Below are 23,737 nucleotides of genomic sequence, written 5' to 3'. Positions count from 1 at the left end.
CTCTTTTCTGAGACTCAGTTTCCTCACTGGTAAAAATAAAAATCCTTTTCTAGCTAGAGCATTTTATAGTCTTTTTTTTTTAGGTTTTTGCAAGGCAGTGGGATTAAGTGACTTGCCCAAGGTCATGCAGTTAGGGAATTATTAAGTGTCTGAGGCCAGATTTAAATTCAGGTTTTCCTGACTTCAGGGTCAATGTTCTATCCATTGTGCCACCTAGCTGCCCCAGAGCATTCTATAGTCTAAGGCCCCTTGAGCTTCAATAACTGTGTTTTAAGTTTGCTGATGGGCAGGGACAGAGAGGTGTATTCATTAAACAAATGCCTTTCCCCCCCCTCCCCTTTTTGCATTTCTGTAGGCCTCAAGAACAACTCACTATGTTCATTAGTGAATTAGAAAAAGAAAACTGTTAAAGAACAGTCTTGGAATATAAGATTGTATGCAATGGTCATAATTCAGTCTACCTGGCAATATAGTGTTCATGATGTAAGACTCACCATGTAACAATATAAATAGAACGCAGTACTAGAGTGAAAACCAGTAGTCCATACATGACCTAGAGAAAGAGAAAATGTCATGTTAGTACCATTTTTAACAGTTTTTTAAAAAAGAGAATTTTTTTTAGTTATCAGAAAAAAATCATACTGGATTTGTTTTACCTCCTCTATCATTAAAAACCAAACAAAAATGAACTATTTTTCCTTTGCCAGAATCCTAAAAAACCAGATGTTTGCTCCCCTGTAGATCCATAAGTTAGTCAACAAACATTTGTAAGTGCCTCATATGTGCCAGACGCTGTGCTTAAACACTGGAGATTCCATTAGGAGACCAATAGGAAGAACTAATATTAGAAACCATATGTCAGTTTGATTACATTCACCTGCAATTTAAAGTACTTGGACTAGGTTAAAAATTTGCTTAAATGTGAAAGAGGATACAAGTTTGGTATATTACAATGAGACCTGAACTGGGATTCAGTTTGGCCTTGCCATTTACTCAATATGACTTTGTCTGTAAAATGTGGTTGCTGGGTCACATCCTTTCCCCACCAGGATCTATTCCAGCTCTAAGACTGTGATTCAGTTATCATAATCTTCCTTTCATCTTGGGTACCTGATTCTGGGAAGTGAATACATCTGATTCAATTCAATTTATAAGAGCATCTCCAGGGGTATGAGGTACAGAATAAAGGGAATGGCTTCTGCAGAAAATTGAAGAAAGCTGAAGCTGGAAGAGATCTTAAAGTGCATCTAGTCCAACTTCTTCATTCTATAAAGGTGGGAAACCAGCCTAGGGAGGAAAAGTGATTATCTGGGGTCACACAGTAATTTCCTGGTGCCTCCTGGACCAGGATCTAGAGCTCTGGGGTTATTTTAGGATTCTTCTTATGATGCTATGCCAGCTCCTGTAGAGATCATGAATGGACCAGTCTTGCTATGGTAGTGTTAAAGTTGAACCCTATGCCATTTTCTCTGACCTACCATGATCACAAGCCTCTCAAGTTTTCTGGTCAGTACATAGTATTTTATGCCTACAGTTCATACAGTTTACTTTCTACATTATTTCATGATCCTTAAAAGTGAGGAAAGAGCTTTATCTGGTCTGGATCTGATGTCATCTTGGAGCAGGGAACTCACAGCAAAGAATTTTCTCTATCAATACATCAGCACTTTCTTGGCAAATTAACACTCTAAGTCTAGAAGAGAGCAAAGTAGGCACTATAAAGTATTATTATCCTCATTTTACAGATGAGGAAATTAGCTGAGAGGGTAATTAACTCCTCTAGTCACACAGGTTTCCTACTGAAGGGCTGAGTTGAATACATGGCTCTTCCCAGGCCCAAACAGGTGCTCTTTCACTATGTATATCTGTCTTCCACTGAACAAAAAGTTCAGTGTCCTTCCCATAGGACAATAGCATTGAAAAGTCAGAGTTGGAATGAGGTGACATCTGCCACCAAGTTAAATTCTCTCATTTTATAAAGGAGGTAACTGAGACCCAGAGAGTTAAGTTATTCACTCAAGAAGACCTAGGTGATAAGTGTGAGGCAAAATTTAAACACCCTACTGTGACTCCAGAACCTGTGAACTTTGTCAGGTTCTAAGTCAATGCACTTGTTTCTCTTTGCTTAACAATAAAAACGCCAGAGGACAGCCTAGAAGAGACCTAAGAAAGGATAATGGTTGGGTTAGGAGAAGCCTTAAGAGCTCATCCAGTCCAATTTTTTCATTTTACAGAGGAAACTGAGATCCAGAGAGAAGTGGCCCTGTCAAAGTCATAGGGCAAGCCAGTGAGTTCCCTATATTCCTTTTTTTCTACACTCTTCTCTAAGATTACTAAACTCCTTGTTGGCCAGACTGATGATTTCTGTGTTTGTGTGCTGGCATACGATGAGTGCAGTTCAAAAACTAAATATTTTTGTAGTGGTTGGAGCTTAGGAACAGGAAAAAACATGTGAAAATAAAAATATGTCAAAATCCAGTTTTCCAATCAGATTCTTTTTTTCCATCCCTTCCAAATTTCCATCTAAAAAATCCAAGAAATCAGATGAAAGGACTCTAATTCCTAAGCTAGCACTAATAGTAGCTCACTCATTTATATTTCTATGGCACTGTTTGGTTTAATGGTGAAAGCCTTATTATCCCCATTTTATTATATATGAGGGAACTGAAGTGATATCCATAGTCATAGAGCTAATAAGTAGGAGAGATGGAACTCAGACTCAAGTTCTGTGATTCAGATACAGTGCTTTCTACCACATCAGCTGCCTTCCTTTGTTTAAAACATTTCATCCCATCTGTAGAGTCATGCTACTTACTAGCTATGTTTACTCTCTAGTTCCAATATATTACAAAGATGCCTTCTGGCAAATTCTTATTATAAAAAAAATTTCACCACCACAAAATCATTTGTAGTACCAGGGTCAAGGAAAGAGCACATACAAGAGTGGGGGGCTTTGTTCCTGGTGGTCACTTACTGCTCAAGTGACTTTAGCAAGTCTTTACTGGACCAATTAGCTCAATTTTAAACTCCCTTTTAGTTTTAAATCTATGATTCTTGCTCTGCCGGACTTCATTGGCTCATTGTGAGAGGATCTTGTGAGATGATGGTTAATAAAGTGCTCTAAAATGTACAAAAAACAACTGTCCACACTGGAATGTCTCCTGTGTCAAAAGGTACACAATACAATACTGGATTCACATTCTAAGAGGAATTTAAGCTTTACAAAGCATTTTCCATATAAAAGTCTACGGATACCATACATAATCATCCTTTAGGGTCTGTTATTTAAATAGATTTTTTTCTATATCACTTTTTTCTCAAATAGTTATCTATTGGCTACCTCTCATTCCACTCCCACCCCGCCCCCCTTGAGTAGCCTATATTATTTTTCATTCTTATGTTTCTTTCTTAGACAGAGATCAGAGATACAGCTCTATATAGTTTATAGTCTATTGTTGGGGATAAGGATAAATATACAACTACAATACAAAAGAAAATGTGTTAAGTTTAGAAGAGAAGTTCTAATTTCTGTGAATCAGAGGACAGAGAGAGAGATCAGTTTCAGTTTTGAGGGGGAAACATTTTCATAGAAAAGGTGGTATCTAAGTTGGGTCTTGAAGGAAGGAATTGCCCTGAAAGAGATAGAGGCAATTATTTCAGGGGGATGCTATAAGCAAAGGTCAGAAAGAACAGAACAAGAATAGGGGTGGAGTGGAGTGGCAATAGCTCAGTTTGGCTGAACTTTAGAATATTTGATAGGGAATAGTATGAAATAAGACTAGATAGAATGGCTGGAGACAGACTGTGGAAGGCCTGAGTCAGATGTTTGGTTATACTGATTTGGGAGATAATGAGGAATCAAATCAGTTTAATAGAGGAAGCAACATTATCATAGGGGTGAATATCATGAAGATTATAGAATAAAAGATTCTCAGAATGGGAGGGGTCCTGAGATAATCTAATTCAACCAGCTGTCTAAACTTTAAATTATTTGAACAATTGATGTGAAGGGGGAATTAGAGAGAGTAAATAAATTAGAACCAAGGTGACTAGTAAGGAGGTGTAATAATTACAATCTACTAAAGGAAAAAAAATAGGATCTAAATGTACGTGGTTGTACTGGGTCTGGAAGGGAAGCACTTGATGTGAGAAATGTTGTAGAAATAGAAATGTCAAAATTGACAACCGACTGAATATAAGATATATGAAGTTAATAGGTTATTAGAAAAGATACCTTGGTGAGCCTTAGTTTCGTCATCTGTCAAAATGGACACAATATTTGAACAAACTGCTTCACAGAATCACTGAGGAAAATATTTTGTAAATATAAAGATGGTATAAAAATGTATGTTCTGATCATGGAGTTAGAACAGAGACCCTGGAGCTTGGATCCATGTCCTTTAACTCCAAGTGATATTTCTTTCTTTTTCCTCATAATTCTTCATAAATTCATCTTATCTCTGGCTACAAAAATAGAAATCTGAAAAATATCTTTGTATTCCAAGATCCCCCCCGCCCCAGAAAATCAGTGTGAGGAAAAAGAGGACAGATATGTACATGCACAGGAGGGGTCTCAGAGATTATCCAATTGTGTGGGAGGCAGGGGGCAATCCCTACTAGCTGGCAGGAATAGAACAAGAACTATCCTTAAGAATTGACATGAGCAATATTGCAGAAGCTCCAGACCTGGACGTTGGAACCCTGGTACAAGAAAGGCGATGGTTACCTGATGACAGGGTGAGGTAGAGGGAGCAGAGAAGGTTTTTCTCAGATTTTGCTTTAGGGCAGCTGGAAGAAGAATTTTTAAGAGGGGACTGGAAAGGAAGGCTCCAAGAACAGGCATTTTCCTTAGCTCTCTGAGGTGCCACACTCTCATATCTCACCCTCTAAGGATAGAGGGGAAAAACACTTTATGTTCAATCCCTAACCTCAATGAAGTCTGCCTGTTTCATGCCTGGCTCTGCTGGGGTCCTCTGGTCTAGTAGCTTCTATCTCCTGGATCTCATTGCTGTCTCTTAGTGAGATGTCAGTGTTCTAAAAGGAGTACTCTGTGGGCACAGTGACCTTGAACACCTGATGTTTTCTTTTTCCTGAATTAGGAGCTACAGTTTCTTACCTGTCTGTTTTGAGAACTCAGAAGTCTAGACAGGACTACATAGTCAACCATTCTAAGCATAGAGTCTTCTAGGGTGGATCTCAGAGGAAATTTTACCTATAGAAGCAGCAGAATCTTGGGCAGGACTACATGTAATCCACTTTGAGAGGGAAGAGTTAAAGGCTTTCCCTAAGGGTATCCTTCATCAAAACTGTTTCATCCTTAATGTTCTGAGGAATGTGGCCCATGGATAACAAAAGCAGAGTCTGTAAGTACCTTATTTCCCAAGGGATCTTGGTAATTTCCTGGACAGATTACTGGATCTGGAAGAGGGGAAGGAGGGGAAGGGAAGGTATCCCGGACCAGAAACTTCTCTTCCTTTTCATCAATAGTTCTTTGATTCATTTCCCAGGAAGAGAATGGGTCCAGAGAGGAAACACTTAAAATCCAAATCCAATGCTTCCTTGTCAGGGACTCAATTGAAAGGTGGTATCATAAGATCTTTGGGGAAGAACTGGTAGATGCTCTTCACCTTGTCCTAATACATGGAGAACATTTCCCCTCAAATGTTTTCCTCCCCAACATTAAAGCTATCACTGTGGGATCAAAAGCTAAGACTGCAGCCACTGCCCCACTTCTTCACTGATACTTTCCCTGCTGTGGCCTCTGCTGCCACTTTTTGAACAGACCTGCCCATGGTACCAACTGTACAGGCTCCTGTGGATATAAGGAAGACAGGTTTTTGAAGCCATCAGCCTCTAGGCCTGACCTTCACCATAGCACAGTCTGCTATTTCTTCTCTGACATACTACATCCTTTGAAAAAGGGGGAAAAAACCTCTCACTTTTTATCTTTGTACTCAGCACTAAACACCAGACTATACAGGTAAGTTCTTAAAAATATTTGTTGAAAAAAGACTGTTAGAAATTAAAACCATAATAACAGAAATTCAGAAATGGAAAGATTTTCAGAAGCCATCCCCAACATGTCATCCAACTTTTGCTTGACGACTTTTGGGATTCATCCTCTCCCAAGACTGTACAATCCATTCTTGGAGAGATCATTTGTTAATGAAGTTTTCCCTTTTACTGAGCCTAAACTTGCTTAAATTTTCCCTGCACTCCTGTAGCTTTTCTACCATGTCCCAGAAAGCTTTGTGTCTTGGAAGATCACTTCAGCTCTGGAGCTCACAAATTCACTTCTCAAAGTAGCCTCTGCCCATGATAAGAAGGTGAAGGCTCCTTCCAGAACCTGGAGGATGCCTGGCCAGCCTGTACCCCTGGGCTCTGCCACACCTTCTCCCACCTGCATCCTTTTTGTTTTAGCACAGTGCTGAGCACACAGTGGGCACCTGATACATGCTGGTTGATTGTCTCTGCAACTTCCACTCACTGCTCTTCATTATGCTCTCTGGCCAGTCAGTGTGGGATACAAAGATAGGTGGAAAAATAATCCCTGCTGTCAAGGAACTTGTGATCTGATGGAGAGGGAGCATGCAAATAACAATGCATAAACATGCTAGAGACAAGACAACCAGCAGAGGGAAGATGCTAAAGTGAAGGAGGATAGAAAGGCTTCCTGTAGAAGCCAGGAAAGCAGGGATGAGGAGGGAGAGCCTTCCAGACAGGGAGGACAGCCAGAAAGAAGGTGGAGTTTCTTGTTCCAGGAATGGCAGGGAAGTTATGACATCCCAGAATACTGAAAAGGAGTAAGATGTAAGATGAGTAGAAAGGCATTAAGGGTCTTCTATAGTTTATTCTGGAGTAATAAGAAGCTACAGGCCTGTGCATAAGGAAAATTAATGTGACCACCATGTGGAGAATGGTCAGGAGAGGGGAAGGAGCTGAGACAGGGAGACCAATGAGCAGGTTGAAGTGATAAAGGCCTGCACCAGGGCGATGGAGTGTCAAGAGAGAAAGGGGCAAATAGGAGAGAGGTCACCAAGATAGAATGGCAGAACCTGATAGAAGAATATGGGGAGGAGTTGAGGGTGACCTCCAGGTTAGGAGTTGGAGTGACAAAGAAGGAAGTAAAGGCACAGGGAGCAGACAACCTTTTCAAGGAGTTAAGACATGAAAAAGAAGAGAGATGTAGGATGAAAATTAGTGGCAAAGAAAGGATCAAATGAGGGTTTTTTGAGGATGTCTATAGGCAGGAGGAAAACAGCAGTAGGCAAGAAGAGACTGAAGATAATTGAGAAAACACAGATGATGGGGGGAGACAATGCGCTAGAGAAGATAGAATAGAATGAGATCACTTGCCCATGTAGAGGCATGTATGTCTTAGCTGGAAGAAGAACCACATCTTCATGAGAAACAAGTGGTGATAGAGTAGATGAAGGCATCTGAATGATATGAGATGAGAATGAGGAGAAAAAAGGATCTGGTGAATAGCCTTAATTTTTTTCAATGAAATATGAAGCAAAATTCTCAGGAGAAATGATGGGGGAAGAGATAGAAATGAAAAAGTTTAGAAAAGTGGCTGTGAATGGAATAGTAAGTCAATTAGGGATATGTAAAAGTATTGCCATGCTGCAATGAAGGTCAAGTTGAGATAATGTAACTTAAATTTGTAGTGAAGAGTCAGTACAGCTTTCTTCAGGACCAAATGGGTAGGAGTAGGATAGATGGTAGGAGTAATGCAAGCCTGTGGGTTGGTAGGATAACATCTTTGAAGGGATTAAAGGGCAAGGGACTTGAGGGAAGAGGACTAAGTATAGGTCTCTGGGGTAGTCCACCACAGACCTCCAACTAAGTTGATATCAAATGTCCATGCACCACTTTCCTTCTACAGAAAAGAAAGTTAAGTTCCAGAGAGGACAAGTAACTTGAGAAGAACTGAATTGAATTAAAATTGAATTAGAAATTTGGAAGATATAATAAATTAGAAAATTAGAAGGTAAAACAAAAGGAGAGGAAATAATAACCTATAACATTATGTTTTGAAACAATCTTCCAGAGACAATGACAGTGGCTTTAGAAATTCATAAAGGTGTATTTTTCAATGGTGATACTTATCGCTGATCTAGGTGAGTCCCCTATTGAAATATTCAATTATTGATCTGATAAAGGGCTCTTCATAAGAGGCCTCACTAGTCTACTATACATCTTTTTTTTTTAGGGTTTTGCAAGGCAAATAGGGTTAAGTGGCTTGCCCAAGGCCACACAGCTAGGTAATTATTAAGTGTCTGAGACCAGATTTGAACCCAGGTACTCCTGACTCTAGGGCCGGTGCTTTATCCACTTCACCACCTAGCCACCCCTTACTATAAATTTATTACCAACTCCTATGTGTACTTTCTTTTTATGACACCTGGTGCTTGATGAATAATGTTCTTGGTAGTAATGTGACTAAGGACTGTCAAATTAAGTTGTACTTTAGAGGCCCCAAACTGAATAAGATATAGTAGGTTGTCAACCTGGAAATGGGCTAAAATTATTCTGAGGCCAAGGACATCAGTAGGCAAGACTTTTTGAAAGGAAGACCAAAACTCATACTATTTCACATAGCCATCGACAAAACAGCATGGTATCAACAATTTGTCTTGCAATACCTAAAGTAAAACTTCCAACAATAAGAGTTCATATTTGATAAGCCATATAGAAAAGGTATTGTGGTATGGGGAGAAGAATAAAGCTTTCAAGAGAGAGAGGATCTGGAGTTGAATCCTGATTCTGCCAAAGTGGATGAACAGATATAAAGATAAAATTTAACTGTGTTCAGGAGTCTGAATGCAAATCAAAACATTATTTTAAATTTTAAAATTTGCTTGATATTTTTTCCCCTCTTGTGGTATTTCCTCCACTTTATTCATCTTTTACAACTAATTTGGAAATATATTTAACATAGTCATACATATATATAAGATTATTTGTTGTCAAGGGGAGGGGGACGGGAAGAAGGGAGAGAGAAGAATATGGAACTCAAAATTTTATTTAAAATGAATGTATATATCTTTGCCTGTAATTGGAAAGAAAATTTAAAAATAAAGTGTTTAAAAATTTGTTAAATGTTTAATATGTATTGACATCAAACAGGAAGAATATGCTCATTAAAAGTATCATGTAGGATGTCTTATGCAAAATCCAAACTGAAGAGGGATTTCTTATAGATAGTGGCTGAGATGTTGCAGAATATGGTATTTGTGGGTCACAGTGGATTGAAAGTCTTCCTTAATGCAACAGCTGAAACTCAAAAAATCACCTAAGTAATTTATATGGGAAAAACATGGATGCAAAATATATGTTGCTCAAAAGACAACTTAGGGGCGGCTAGGTGGCGTAGTAGATAGAGCACCAGCCTTGGAGTCAGGAGTACCTGGGTTCAAATCTGGTCTCAGACACTTGGTAATTACCTAGCTGTGTGGCCTTGGGCAAACCACTTAACCCCATCTGCCTTGCAAAAAAAAAAAAAAACAAACTAAAAAAAAGAGACAACTTAACATTCAACACTTTGAATTAAGCCTATAGCCTTCCCAGTCTGCTCAGTTCTCATCTTTCTTCCTCCAATCCATTCTATGTAGGCTGCCAGATTAAAATGCATCACTCTGATCATATCACTTTTTGCTCAGTGATCTTTGGTAGTTTTCCACTGTCTTCTGGATAAATTGAACTATTTTCCATCTCCTAGCTATGTCTTACATTTTACACTTTTTTGATATCTCTGTCTTTGTTTACATCTTTGCCTGAACTCACATCATACCTGGTTGTGTCATCTCTTACCAGAAATCTTCCTTGTGTTTCCTGGTAGAAGTAATCCCTTTAAATGATCTCAATATTTTATGCTACATTTATTCTAATTTTTTTTATGATTACAGTGGACAGACAACTGACCTCAGGCCCTTCAGACAATGGTTGTATGGTCCAAGAAAAAGTCATTTAACCTTTTGCTGCCCCCAGGGAACTCTTTAAGACTAGAAGTGGAAGGGTAAGTATTGGCCTTCATTAGTAGAGGAAGATCTTCATTTAAGGTTACTCACACCAATGAAATCATAGGTGTGTTTGGTAAAAAACAAACAAACAAAACCACATTATGTTTAATGTATAAACTATCTATTTGGGTGCATATCCCTTCAGCCTCATTATATGGAAGCTCCTAGAAGGGAAGGATTGGGCTCTTCTTGTCCATGTTAAGCACATGCCCTGAACAAATAAACCCTTTAAAAATGTTTGATGCATGAAGGGAAGTTAAACATACAATTTCTGGAGCAAGGGAAGCCCTTATTGAGTGGTGGAAATATGTCTTGCTGATTCCTCATCTTCAGCCTGAAAGAATTGTCTGCAAGTATTGGTGGGGGTGAGGGTGGGGAATAAGCAATGATTATCTTGCAAAACATTTAATGTTTACCAAATTGTCACCTTAAATCCTTGAAAAGAACAAATTTGATCTATTCTGAAGTATATTTTATGCCTAAGTCTGGTTAAGGTTAGAAAAATAAGCTATAAAGTATTGCCTTATGGCCTTAACTTCATTAAAAAAATATCTTGAATTTGGGGAATCTTTAGAATCTCATAAATCCCAAAGCTAGGGAATCAACAGAAAAAACTTAATAGAGAAAGTGCGAAAACAAAGCTTAATGAGGCTACAGAAGATCTGGATTTTGCTATTGACTTGATGGTCCATGGGTCAAAGTTGCTTAGTGTGGTAGGCCTTATTTTTCTTTTTTTTTTAAGGTTTTTTTTTTGTAAGGCAATGGGGTTAAGTGGCTTGCCCAAGACCACACAGCTAGGTAATTATTAAATGTCTGAGGCCAGATTTGAACTCAGGTACTTCTGACTCCAGGGCTGGTGCTTTATCCACTGTGCCACCTAGCTGCCCCCTAGGCCTTATTTTTCTCTTCTGCAAAATTATACAAATGGACTAGAAGATCTCTTTAAGGCTCAAGAACTGTACTTTAGCATCAAAAATATCTAGATCTGAATCCTGTCTCTGATACTACCTATGTGATGAGTAAGTTACAGAATTTCAGTTAGAAAGCACAGTAGAGGCTTTCTTCAACTCATTCATAATGTGAAGATGATGATAGTGAACATTTTAAGGTGCTTTACAGGTGATATCTCCTTTGCTCCTCAAAACAGCTTTGAAAAGTAGGTATTATTATTATTATTATTATTATTATTATTATTATTATTATTATTATTTCCACTTGATGAGAAAACTTAGGCTAAGAAGGTGAGAACTGATCATACATTCCCTATTGAAGCCCTTTAGTGAAAGGAAGTTACTACCTTCTGCTTAGGGAGGTCCTTTCTCTTTTGAATAGTTCTAATCAGTAGAAACTTTTTCTTCATATCATACCGTCCTACCTAAATTGGTATTTTTGTAGATGCTTTTGGTTCTTTTATGGCAAACACCAAATCTAATCCCACTTCCTTATTAGAGTTCTTTAAACAGTTGAAAAGAGACACCATGTTCCCCTTAAGTCTTTTCTTCTCCGGCTAAATATCTTCAATATCTTCAACTGGCAAGAACTCAAAATCCTTCACCAGTCACTGAGCCTTCTGACCTCTCCAGGCTTGATCAATGTCATTCCTAGAAGGTGGTGCCACTCCTAATGAGGAATGAGCAGCAGAATATAGTAAATGGACTCTATTTTTCTTAGGCTGTCTAAGCTGGTCACTAACTAGACCTCTCTGAAGGTTCCATTAGCTAACTCATTCATCTTCAGTGATAGGTTCTTCTTCCCCTTTATGTTCAAATATCAAGCCTTTGTTTTGGCATTTAAAAGTCTGTAAAACTGAATCCCTTCCTGTATTTTATTCCTTTACGTGGATTCTATGACATAGTTCATTACACTATTTGTTTCCTCACCCATGATGCTAAGGCTCATGAAAACTGGAATTTTCTCTGCCTAGATATACTGTATTGCTTTTCTAGAAGGGAACCTGTTATATATATTTTGGGAAACTCTCGACATGAACCATACCTAAGTTTTGTATTAGAGATTTTCCATGAGTTTCTCTGGAGTGGGGATAATGTACCAGATATAAAGAGAAAGCCTGATCTCTTCCTCTTTGTGGTTAACTCAACACTGTGGCTTTTGGTAATCTACTATGGCACCATCTAGTTGCCTGACCTAGATGAATTACAATTCAATCAGTCAATCAATGGATAAGTCAATAAACATTTATTAATTACAGCTTTGTGTCAAACATTTTGGATCCAGAGACAAAAATGCTCTCAATGAGTTTATATTCTATGGGGTGGGAATGGAGGAGGAAAGTATGTACATGTGTGCACACACATATGGGTTCATGTGTACATATGAATATATGTACACATGCATATATATGTATATATATATATACATGTGTGTGTGAATACCAAAAATGTAGGTCATAATTATGACTGATTAGGTTCCTAACAATGGATTATTATAAAGTCACAAACTCACAGAGACCCTGCCCAAGTCCTTTCCCTTCTGTGGGTCTGTTTCCTCACCTATAAAAACAGGGAATTGGTCTAGACAGTTTCAAAGGACTCTTTAATTCTAATCTTCTGTTGTCAACTTTTCTCGTTTTCTTATTCTCCCATTCTCTGTTTTAAGAGCTCAAGTCAGTTCTAACATTGTGTTCTCAGGGCCTTTACTACCTTGACATTTACAATTGATTCTTTATTATACTGGAAATTTCTGGATTTCAAGAATAATTTCAGTCTTTCAATAACAGAGGGCTCTGCAGGACTACTTGCTTTTATATCATGAAAGCCAGATGATTAGAAGAATTTTAATTTGGAGGTTGTTGAGTAAACAGGACTTCCAAGATAATTCCACACTGCTGTTGATATTTAAAACTATAATTAGCAAGGCATAAAATCATGCCCTTAAAAGAATTAATTCATGTCTGTTCATGATTGCCAAGAGGGCTTGATCCCCCCTTCACTTACTTATGTCTTGATTCAACCTAGCCTTCTTTTCTGTAAATCCTTTTATAGGAATGAAAAAGAGCTTCTGTGTGTATAAAATTCATACATGAGGAAAACAACTTTGGGAGGGAGGGAAGTGACTCACCTCTCTAGAGTTAACCAACACATTTACAGCAGAACTAGCCTAACCTCTGATACTCTCTTCCTTGGATGGTACTGGTTCACTAAAAGGAATATGGAGAAGCCTAGAAGAATCAGAAGGCATCAGAAAAGGGAGCTTGGAAAATTCCAGGCTGGTTGTTTTCCCCCTGTAATTATTGGAAAGTCACTTTTTTTTCCCTCCAAGAGATTCAAGGAAAACAGCACAAAATAGAAATGGAAAGATTCTTTTCAAATGGCTCAAAGTTGTTATCTGCATTCTACAGAGATAATTGAATCCTGTCAGTTCTAACACCTTCTTTCTCAAAGTTGGTGAGAAGACTTCTAGAAAACTCCCACTGAGAAGATGTGCAGAGAAACACATGGTAGGAACACAACCAGGAGCTATCCCATGAGTTCTCATGCAAAAACCATGTCCTACCATACTGGGGATTTTGCTCAAGAAATTCAGTTCAATTTATTTGGTAGGATCATGAAACTGGAGAGTTGGAAGTGACTTCAGAGAGCATCTAGTTCAAGTGGCACCTAAGATTAAATCTCTCCCACAATCTCCTTTCTGAAAGGATTCATTCAGCTTTCTTTTGAAAGCTGGACTTGCCAAGTTATACATTAAAGGTCTGCTATGTCAAGGGCATTGAATCTCAAGGAGCTTAAAATTTAATACAGTTTGCACAAGGATATAAATAATTACAATATAAATTTGACACAAAGTAATTGGTGCCTCACACTGCTATCTATAATTAGATCTAGCTTCAGTCACATTTCACTTACTCTGCATCCATCCTCTTACCAGCTGCCTTGCCCACAAGTCCAGAAAACAAGACTTAAGTTTTTCTGCATTTAGAGAACCATAGAGTAAAGGAGTAGGCAGGAAGAGTCAGTCCATGGACCACCCAGAAGAGGGCAATTAGGATAGTGAAGAACTTCAAAACTGTTCTAGGTGAAGACTGACGTGGAAAGAGCACTAGATTTAGTTAGAAAGACTTGGGTTCAGATCTTGCCTTTGACAGTTATTATGTGGCTAAAGAATCTATAAAACATAGAACAGAATCTGTAAAATAGAGACAATATGGGATTGTTGTAGCAACTGATGGCATAGGGGAGAAACGCCTGACCAGGAGTCAGAAAGACCTGAGTTCAAATCTAATCCCAGGCACTGACCAGCTGTATGGCCCTAGTCAAGTTACTTAACCTCTGCTTCTATTTATCATTTATAAAAGGGAGATAAGGAGAGCAGCTCCTCTCAAGGCTGTTGTAAGGACCAGATGAGTTAATACTTGTAAAGGGCTTAACAAGTGCATGGAACTTCATAAATGCTTATTTCCTTTCTTCCTTGTTGGATCAAGTGAAGTTTATAAAGCAGTTTATACAATTTTTGCAAATTTTAAAGCACTAGATAAATTTCATATTATTTATAGTTGTAATTATTATTTAAAGCACTTGGGGATGTTTGAATCTAGAACAGAAGACTTAGCAAGGACATCTGAAGGAAGCAGATTCATTCTTCTTGGACTCAGAGGCCAAAACTAGAAGCAAAGGACAGAAGTTAAAGAAGACAATTTAGATCTTATATCAGTAAAAACAGTGAAATGAACTGCCTTGGGAAGTAGTGGGTTTTCTTTCCCTAGAGTTCTTTTACTTGGTGGTTTCTTATTCCAGTTTAGGGCTAGATGCTCTCTGAGGAACTTTCCAAACTGGAGAGTCTATGATGCTATGGTCCTGACCCTGAGCAGCCTCACTTTGACTAAGTTTTCTAATCTGTAAAGAAGTTAGAGGGTTGAACTATTTTAGCTTCATAGTTCTGAAATTCTATAATTTCATCGAAGAGATATTTATAAATGAGAAAACATATATACTTAGGTGGATATGAAAAATTACTCCCCAAATCCATTTTGACAATGTGATTTTCTACTATCAAGAAATAATATTATTTTAGTAAGTTCTGTATACCAAATAAGAACACATAGGCCCATTTATATAGAGATGAACATATTTTTCAGTAACACTGTTCTGGCTAAAAGTACCCTATTCTAATGGTTTCTCATTCCCAGTCCTGTTGAGTACTGCTTCATGCCAATCTTAGCAGTGTAAACCATTTGAGAAAAGAAAATTAAAATTAAATCAATTTCGCTGGACAATGCTGTGAGTTTTCATTTCAGCAACCACAGTAGAAAGATTTGCAGTTATAAATCACTTGGCACATTATTTTACTTGATTTACATCCCTGTGAGGATGGTAGGGTGGGGGATATCATCTCCATTTTATAGATGATTAAACAGTCTCAGAGAGGGAAAATGGATGCCCCGGCCTATGTGACTAGTGAGAAAGCCAGAAGGAGTGGAAGGAAATGAGGCCTGAGAGGTGATTTTTGATTTATTCAGGACTAACAAGCACTATGGATTAAACCAAAACTACTATTCAGTAGGGCTAGTTTCTTCTCTCATGAAGTGACTGGCTTCCTTTTGATTCTTTTACTCTATGAACTATTGTGATGCTGAAAAAAGCACAGGGGTTTCTACAGGGTGAAGGAAGTTCTCAGAGGAAAGGGGAGAAAGCTATGATTGGCTATGTTCCACAAAAAAGTCCTTGAGGGGGGTGGCTAGGTGGCATAGTAGATAAAGCACTGGCCTTGGAGTCAGGAGTACCTGGGTTTAAATCCGGCCTCAGACACTTATTGCCTAGCTGTGTGGCCTTGGGCAAGTCACTTAACCCCATTTGCCTTGCAAAAACCTTGAGAAAAAAAAAAAGAAGAAAAAAGTCCTTGAGGAAAATGTCATCTTTTTATCCCATTGTAGGCAGGGTTGTATCTATAAAATTCTAGTCAGTTGCCTATCTCCAGGGGAAAGATTTTTTCTGGCAGTTCATTTTACTATTTAATGAATTCTCAGAGATGTCACTCATCCTTCTCTTGTATCCTAAATATCAAATCAGACAACAAGGTTTACCTTTCTATTTCCTCCCTCCTCTGTTTGTATATTTGCCCAACTGGTGAGCTTGCCCCTAATGGCTCCACTCTTTTTTTTTTTAAATCAATCCAGCCAGGACACATGTCTGATTTAAGATCATAGATTTAAAGTTGTAAGGGACCAGAGAGACATAGCCCCTTATTATAGAAATGAGAAAATTGAGAACCTACAATGGTTAAGTGATGTGCCAAAGATCATATAGGCAGTATTAAATAGGGGTCTTCTCACTAGGTCTAATCATATCAATCCCCACTCTCTTGCAATAAACTCCAGTGGCTTCCTATTAGTCCAGATCAAATTCAAAATGCTCCATTTACCATTCTTAATCTAATCCCCCCTTCTACTTTCCTAGTCTTCTTATACCTTATTCCCAATACATACTCTTCAATCCAGTGATACTAGCCTTCTGGCTGTATAAACCCTGCTTCTCTTGGCTCTGAGAATTTTCTCTTGCTGTCCCTCCCCATGCCTGGAATGTTCTTCCTCTATTGATATGACTACTGACCTCCTTGACTTCCTTTAGATCCCAACAAAAATCACACTTTCTATAGGAAACCTTTCTAAATCCCTCTTAATTCTAATACATTTCCTCAATTAATCATTTTCTATTTATCTTGTATGTAGTAGCTTGCTTTGTATTTATTTGCAGGCATGTCATTTCTTTCAATAGACTGCAAATTCCTTTAAGACTGGTGCTTTCTTTTAGATTCTTTTAGTTTTCTTAGCACTTAGGGCAATGCTTGGCTCATAGTAAGAACTTAGTTAATATTTACTGACTGATTGAGATAGGGGTTTGGAGGTTTTGTATATCAATATTTAACCACCTATCTATAAGAAAGGAAAGCTATACCTAGCTGGTTTCTTTGATCATTTGTGGTATATTTTTATATAGCTAACATGATTTGATCATTAATTTAATCTATACCAGTCAGAATGATAGTCATTTGTTCCACTCAAAAAATTAAAGAATTTGATGGGATAAAGTACAAGAATTCTCTAAGAGTTCTTCAGAGTTCATCCGAAAATCAGTTTCTTTACAGTAGTAATATTATTTCCAGTGACATTTATCTCCAAAATGTTCACACTTTTGGTTCCAGAAAAGACAGCTTTGTTTCAGCCCTCCTCTTATTTGGGGGATTAATTGGAGGGATTCTTTATAGAACCATAGAATTTAGAACGGGACAACACTTAAAAGATAACATTCACACTTGTCAGGAGAGTTAAGGATTGATTAATGTTTTCTTTGGCCCAATTCTAAAAGTAATCTAAACAAGTAGTATTAAACTTTGTCATTCTCCAATAAAAAAAAAATTACACAATGAACAATGCCACTTTTCCAACCTTTTGATTGAATTTGCCAAGAAAAACTTTCAGACAGTTTTCCATTTAGCTGTGGCATCTCTTTATCTTCTGTTTTCATTTATATGGAGAATGTCAAAATGCCTCTGGCAGGAAGTGTGTCACCCTATATGTAGAGGACAAAATTCCCTGACTGACTCTAGTAAACAGGCGACTAATAACGAATGGCTAAAAATTGTGTCTTAGTGCTCCTGATCCCTGTTTCTGCCACTCTCTGTGGCAGAAGCAGAAGGGGATCACACAGTACTAGAGACCACTTTGTATTTTTGACTGTTTCCTGGGTTGCTAGGATCAAACCTATATCATCTGATGACAATCTTTCAGAGAATGAGTTTTTGAGTACATGTGAGGGCTAATCCTCACATGATGATGACAACCATGCCATCACTCTGCCCTGACTTGAAGCCTTTCTAGAATCAAAGGACCTATCAGAGCTGTACTGGCATGTGTTCCAAAAAGCCAAGGCATGGAAGGAAGAGTTTAGTGAGAAAAGGGATGCATACTGAATACTGATGGAAAGATGTCATGATTACAATGATTCTGAGAATGACAATTTGTATGGTTAACATATTACAGTTTTTTGTTTTCTCTTAAAATATATATGTGTGTATACACACACACACACACACACAGAGCTATTTGTTACAGGATCTCTAAGACATTTGTTTCTGATGGAATGAGAAGGCCCAATGGTCAGTCAGGTGTCTGATCCAGACACTAGCAGCTGTGGTCCCTTTCTAATTCCTGGCCTGGAGGTTCCTAAATAGAGATCTATTAGGATGTAGAGAGTTTCTCCTCTACAACATTTCTTAGAAGGTATTAATCCTGTCTCTGTCATAAAATTTGCAGTGAAAGGAAACTCATTGCCTTTGGAGGCAATTAATTCCACTTGTGGAAAACCCTAATTACTATGGACATATATAAAGTCAAAATCTTGACTTCTCAGCTCTCTAGAGCCAAGAAAAGCAGGTCAAATGTAGTGATAAACATCAGCCCTCCTCTACTATACCCCAATCTTCTCTTCTCCAACTCTACAGTTCCTTGAACCAATCCTGGTATGGCATAGTTTCCTATTCCCTCTCCATCTTGGATAAGATCTTCTGTGCTCCCAGTAAAGTAGGTTAGGGAGCCAGGTGGTGCTGGGTGAAAAATGGAAGAAGTCTTTACTGGCTACTCTCTTTCCTGAGGGGAACAGCTGGTATGAAAGCCTAATGGTGTCTAAGTTTCTGCTAAACTATTTAGGAACTCTAGATAGATGGAAAGGAGTTGGTGATTGTGGAAACTGCTTTTTACATAGGATGGTGAGAATCAGTTGAAAATAAACAAGAGTATCTCAAAAGCCTTTGTTCACTTTTAAGCTATTAAAGCTTAACTATTTTGGGGACATATTGCATATATTCAGGAAAGAAGTTGGTGGGAGGTACGTAGCAGTTGATGGCGCCTCCTTCCTTCCCCCCCTGCACTGTGGACTAGGGATGTTTATCAATCAATCAGTGAGCTTTTCAAAGCTCCTTGTATGTGTCAAACATTGTGCTAGGTGCTCCAAGTCATTCTTCAACTGCCACCAGGATACTGTCATTCTAATTTTCTGCCTAACAATCTTCAGTAGTTTTCTCCTTTCTGCAGAATTCAGAGCATTGAGTGCCAAGCACTATGCTAGGTCCTGGGTATACCAATAAAAGAACCAAAAAGTTCCTGTCCTTCAAGAGGCTTATCCTCTCCTCCTGTCAGGTTACAATTTATTGACAGCTAAGTAGATATGATACCACTGGAGGAAAAAGAATGCATCAGTAAAGGATTCACAGAAAAGATGGCCCCTGAGTTAAGCCTTGAAGGAACTAGGGATTCTAAGAGGTGGGGTGGGGAGGCAATGCATTCCAGACATGGGGAACAGCCTAGAGAAGGCAGCTGAGTATGGAGACAAAACAAATATAATAGATAAGGCTTCGCAAATGATTAGATATGGAAGATGTGAAAGAGAATTAATCAAAGATGCTAGCAGAAAGGGACAAAAGCAGTGTTGAATTTAGAATCAGAGGACTTTGGTTCTTCCATTTAATACCTGTGCTGCCTTGAGTGGTTATAACTTCCTCTAGGTTTCAATTCTTTAGCTATGAAAGAAGAATGTTGGACTAAATAACGTTTAAGTTTCCTTCAGCTTTAAATTCTTGATATTATGACTCTGGGATTATAAACCTAGATGACTGAAGGATGGTGGTAACAGAAATAATAGGTAATAATAGAAAGCAAAGTTGGAGGAAAGGAAATTTTAGGGCATAATGTGTTGAACATGAGATAATATAGGTAGAAATATCTTGTAGTTGATTTGGGATTGGAGCTCAGAAGAGGGAGTAGGGCTTACTCATAAAGATCTAATTTCTCTTGTATGTCCATATTAAGATATATATATATCATAGGCATCTTTCCCCTGAACTCCTAGTTCTAGATCACCAACTCTCTACTAGTTATGAAGATGATTTCTAAAAATATTATATTTTATATGTATTTGCATAAATAATATACAAATAAAATATGTACAGCAATCATATGCAAAGGGATGATCAGTGAACTCATGGGAGCTAGTAAGAAGCCTTGGGGGAAATGTCCATATTTGGGGGATAGGAAAGGATGATAATTTAGCAAAGGACATTGAGAAGAAACAATCAGACAGGTAAGGGACAAACCAGGTTAGAAAAGTGTAACAGAAGATTGAGTTTCTAGAAAGAAGATGAAGTCAACAGTATCAAAGTAGAGTTTTGGAGGGGTCAAACAGGATGAGGACTGAGAAAAGTTCAGTGGATTTCACAGATTTCATTCTCAATCAAGTCAAAAGTCAGATTTGAAAAATATTGAGAACTTGGTATGAAATAAAGAAATGGAGTCAATGAGTATTGACAAATCTAGAAGTTTCACTATGAAAGGGGAAAAGAGATACAGAATGACAACTTGAAGGGATGACAGGGTCAACTTAAGTTTGTTTTGTTTGTTTTTTGTTCAAACATCTTTGGGATTCAAGGATTCCATAATTTGAAACCCTCCTTTCTTTTTAGTCTAATCTTTTCCTTTCAGTCTTTTATTCCTTTCCTTATATTCAATATTCCCAGTAAACTATATTCCTACCTTCCTCCTTTTCAAATATGCCCTAGATTTTCCTAGCTCTGCTCCTCTGCTCATCTTATTTCTTATGCCTATGGAATACTATCCTTTCTCTTTGCCTGGTAAATATCTTAAAAGCACCAACCTTTAGAGAAGGGAGTGGGTCATGTTAGAAGAGTTGGATATATGTGACACAAGCACAAAAATAGACCATTCATCACTTGTTAAACATTTGACCACTTATACTAAGGGTAGGGCCACTTAATAGTGTTTATTTTTTTTATATTCCAAACTTAGCATAAAAGCTAACACATGCTATAACAAACTTGGAACTTCGTGGTAAGAAGCCAATAAAAGCTAAGCAAAATGTCCATACTGAGCTATCTTTGGTATGATGCTGAAATTTACAAAAATAGATGCAATTTTTTTATTTGCAAGAACTTCTGCCAAGTCTTCTTCAGTTCCTTCATAACTATTTTTGAGCATGATATATTAAATCGTTATGTCATTCATAACACAGCATTTCAGAATGGGAAGGGTCTCAGAAAACCTCTTGTCCAACTCCTTCATTTTACAAAAGAAGAAATTGACTCTGAGAGGAAACGGATCTCTTGACTGTTCTTTTCCAGTTGTGTATGTATGTATGTATGTATGTATGTCTTCCAGCCATCTCTTCTTTCATTTAGTTTCGATTACCTTACTGAGGGTCTGTCAGTGTCATATAACTGTCAAAACTTCCTCATTATCCCTTTGCCTTAGCCCCACTGAGAGGAACGAATGGGGTGGGCAGTTTCATTTCAGTAAACTAGAGCAAATTTATATATTATGTATAGATCTACATAATTAGAATTACAGAACACTGAAGCTAGTTAAAAATAGAGAGGATGATCTGTGGAATAGATTAGGTGCAACAGTCAAGTCAGACAAGTTCTAGTTCTCTCTGCAGAATTTGCTATTGTTGATAACTCATTTTTTCTTAGTTACTCTATTCTCTCTGGGTTTTCATGATTCTGTTCTCTCCTGATTTACATCCTACTGTGCTAGATCTTTAGCCATGTTAGACCTATAATGGCCGTTTAGGTTCTCATCTCTTCCCCTCCCAAACTATTTTGATTAGTAACCTCATGTGATCCCATGGAGTCAATTATTATTTCTATGTAAATGATATTTCAAATCTTCAACTGCTATTAAAGAATTCTAAATGGATGCTCCATAAACATCAAATCATTATGTCTAAAATAGAATCCATTATCTATTCCAAAGAAACCCCTCTCCTCTTCCAAAATTCCCTAATAGTGTCAAAGATACTATCACCACCCTCCCAATCATCCAAGCTGGACACCTTTGATTCTTTACTATCATCTTACATAATTAAACTTTTCCCAAGTCCTGTCAAATCTACATTCTCAACATCTTTTTTTTTTAGGTTTTTGCAAGGCAAATGGGGTTAAGTGGCTTGCCCAAGGCCACACAGCTAGGTAATTATTAAGTGTCTGACCGGATTTGAACCCAGGTACTCCTGACTCCAGGGCTGGTGTTTTATCCACTGCGCCACCTAGCTGCCCCTCAACAGCTCTTGTATTAACCCTTTTCTCTCCAGAGATATAGCTATTATTCCTGGGCAGATCTTTGTTACTTCACATTTAAACTATGATAATCGTGTGTCTGTGCTTCAAGTGTCTCCCAATTTCAGGCCCACTTCCACTCAGTTATTCAAACAACTGTAAAGATAAGCAACTCTGAAATATTAAGAACTCTATAATCAATGTAATTTCAGCCATCACTTCATGGGACAGAAGAAGAAATAAAATAACATAAAATGTCAGAACTAGGCCTTAATAGATCATCTAATTTTATTTAAGGTCATATAAGTTATAATAGTAGTTTCTATTTCTAAAGTGCTCTAATGTTCACAAATGCTTTTCTCACAATGGCTCTTAGAGTTGGTAATCAAAATTTTTCCATTTTGGAGATGAAGAAATTGAGGATTGAAAGTATAGTATCTTGACCCTTGTCACAGAACTAGTAGAAAACACTTGATCTGGAATTCCAATGAAGGCTTCCTAAGTCTAACTAGAACTATACCAACACTGTACCATGTAGGCCATTCAAGCCATAACAGGTAGAAAAGAGGTGTTATTATTCAGTTTTTATCTTATTTCATGCAACTGATTTCAGATGTCCCCATGTGGTTTGAAGTTTACATTGAAAAATGAATAAAATTTAGGATTTAAAATTTGACAGGATCTTGGAAAGCATTCCCGTGTTTTACAGATTAAGTCCAGAGAGAGGAAGTTAACTCAAGTAAAGTCACAGGTAGTAAGAAATAGACCTAGTATGCAAATTCAGGTCTTCTGATTCCAAATCCAAGGCATTTTCCCTTTACTCTCTCTATCTTCTATTCTTTTATCTTAATATTTTGAATTTTAATGTTTTTTTCAGCACTAACTTTATATTTTAAAAACTAACATTCTGTGCTCTAAAATTTCTTTCTGTTCTAATATTCCCTGTGCTGAGGTTTCTATTAGCTAACCCATTCTAGTTTCTAACATCTTATTTAGTTGGTTTTTAAACCTTTAATTCCTTATACTGAGTCTTCAGTTATTTTTCATAGTCTGACCACCAGATGGCACAGAGGATATAATGCTGGGCTTGGACTGAGTTCGAATCTGTAACCCTGGGCAACTCATTAAAACCTCTGTCTCAGTTTCCTCAACTGTAAAACAAGGATTACAAAAGTATTTATTGCCCAGCTATATACTGTGAAGATATATTGAGATATTTGTACAGTACAGACTGCTTAATAAATACTTATTCCTTAGCCCCTATTATTTCACATTCATATTTCTGACCTTGAGGAAAAAAAGACAATATAGTTAATGAAATGAGCAGGGGATTTGGAATTATTGTTAGAGAATCCTGAGTTTACATTCTAGTTCTTCAACTTAATACCTGGGTGGACCTAAAGTTATTTCCTTTCTTTGTCTTCTGTTTCCTAATCTGTAGAATGACAGGAGTGAATTTGATGATACTAAGACCCCTCTCAATCTAAAATCTATAGACTTTATGATTCTATACATCTTAAATAAATTCTAACAGTACAGACACAAAGCTAAAGAAAACCTATAAGCTCCATCAACATTTTCATGGATTGAATGAATTATCAAAGTTGAAAGGAGACTCGAATGGACATCTACTC

The 23,737-nt window shown here is 37.6% G+C and overlaps 1 protein-coding gene across 3 annotated transcripts in view; it reads right to left on the bottom strand.

The window, feature by feature from the left end:
• The window catches only part of ACER3 (alkaline ceramidase 3), a 183,007-nt gene that overhangs the window by 23,297 nt on the left and 135,973 nt on the right, over positions 1-23,737 (bottom strand). For all 3 annotated transcript variants that reach the window (XM_074216935.1, XM_074216936.1, XM_074216937.1), the window contains one exon: positions 495-553. In XM_074216935.1, the coding sequence (XP_074073036.1) occupies positions 495-553 (59 nt within the window). The remainder of the gene's footprint in view (positions 1-494; positions 554-23,737) is intronic.

This window comes from Macrotis lagotis, chromosome 1 (genome assembly GCF_037893015.1).
Source record: "Macrotis lagotis isolate mMagLag1 chromosome 1, bilby.v1.9.chrom.fasta, whole genome shotgun sequence".
NCBI classification, from domain to species: Eukaryota; Metazoa; Chordata; class Mammalia; order Peramelemorphia; family Peramelidae; genus Macrotis; species Macrotis lagotis.
Note: the sequence above shows the minus strand (reverse complement) of the source record. Positions and strands in the feature narration are given on the sequence as shown.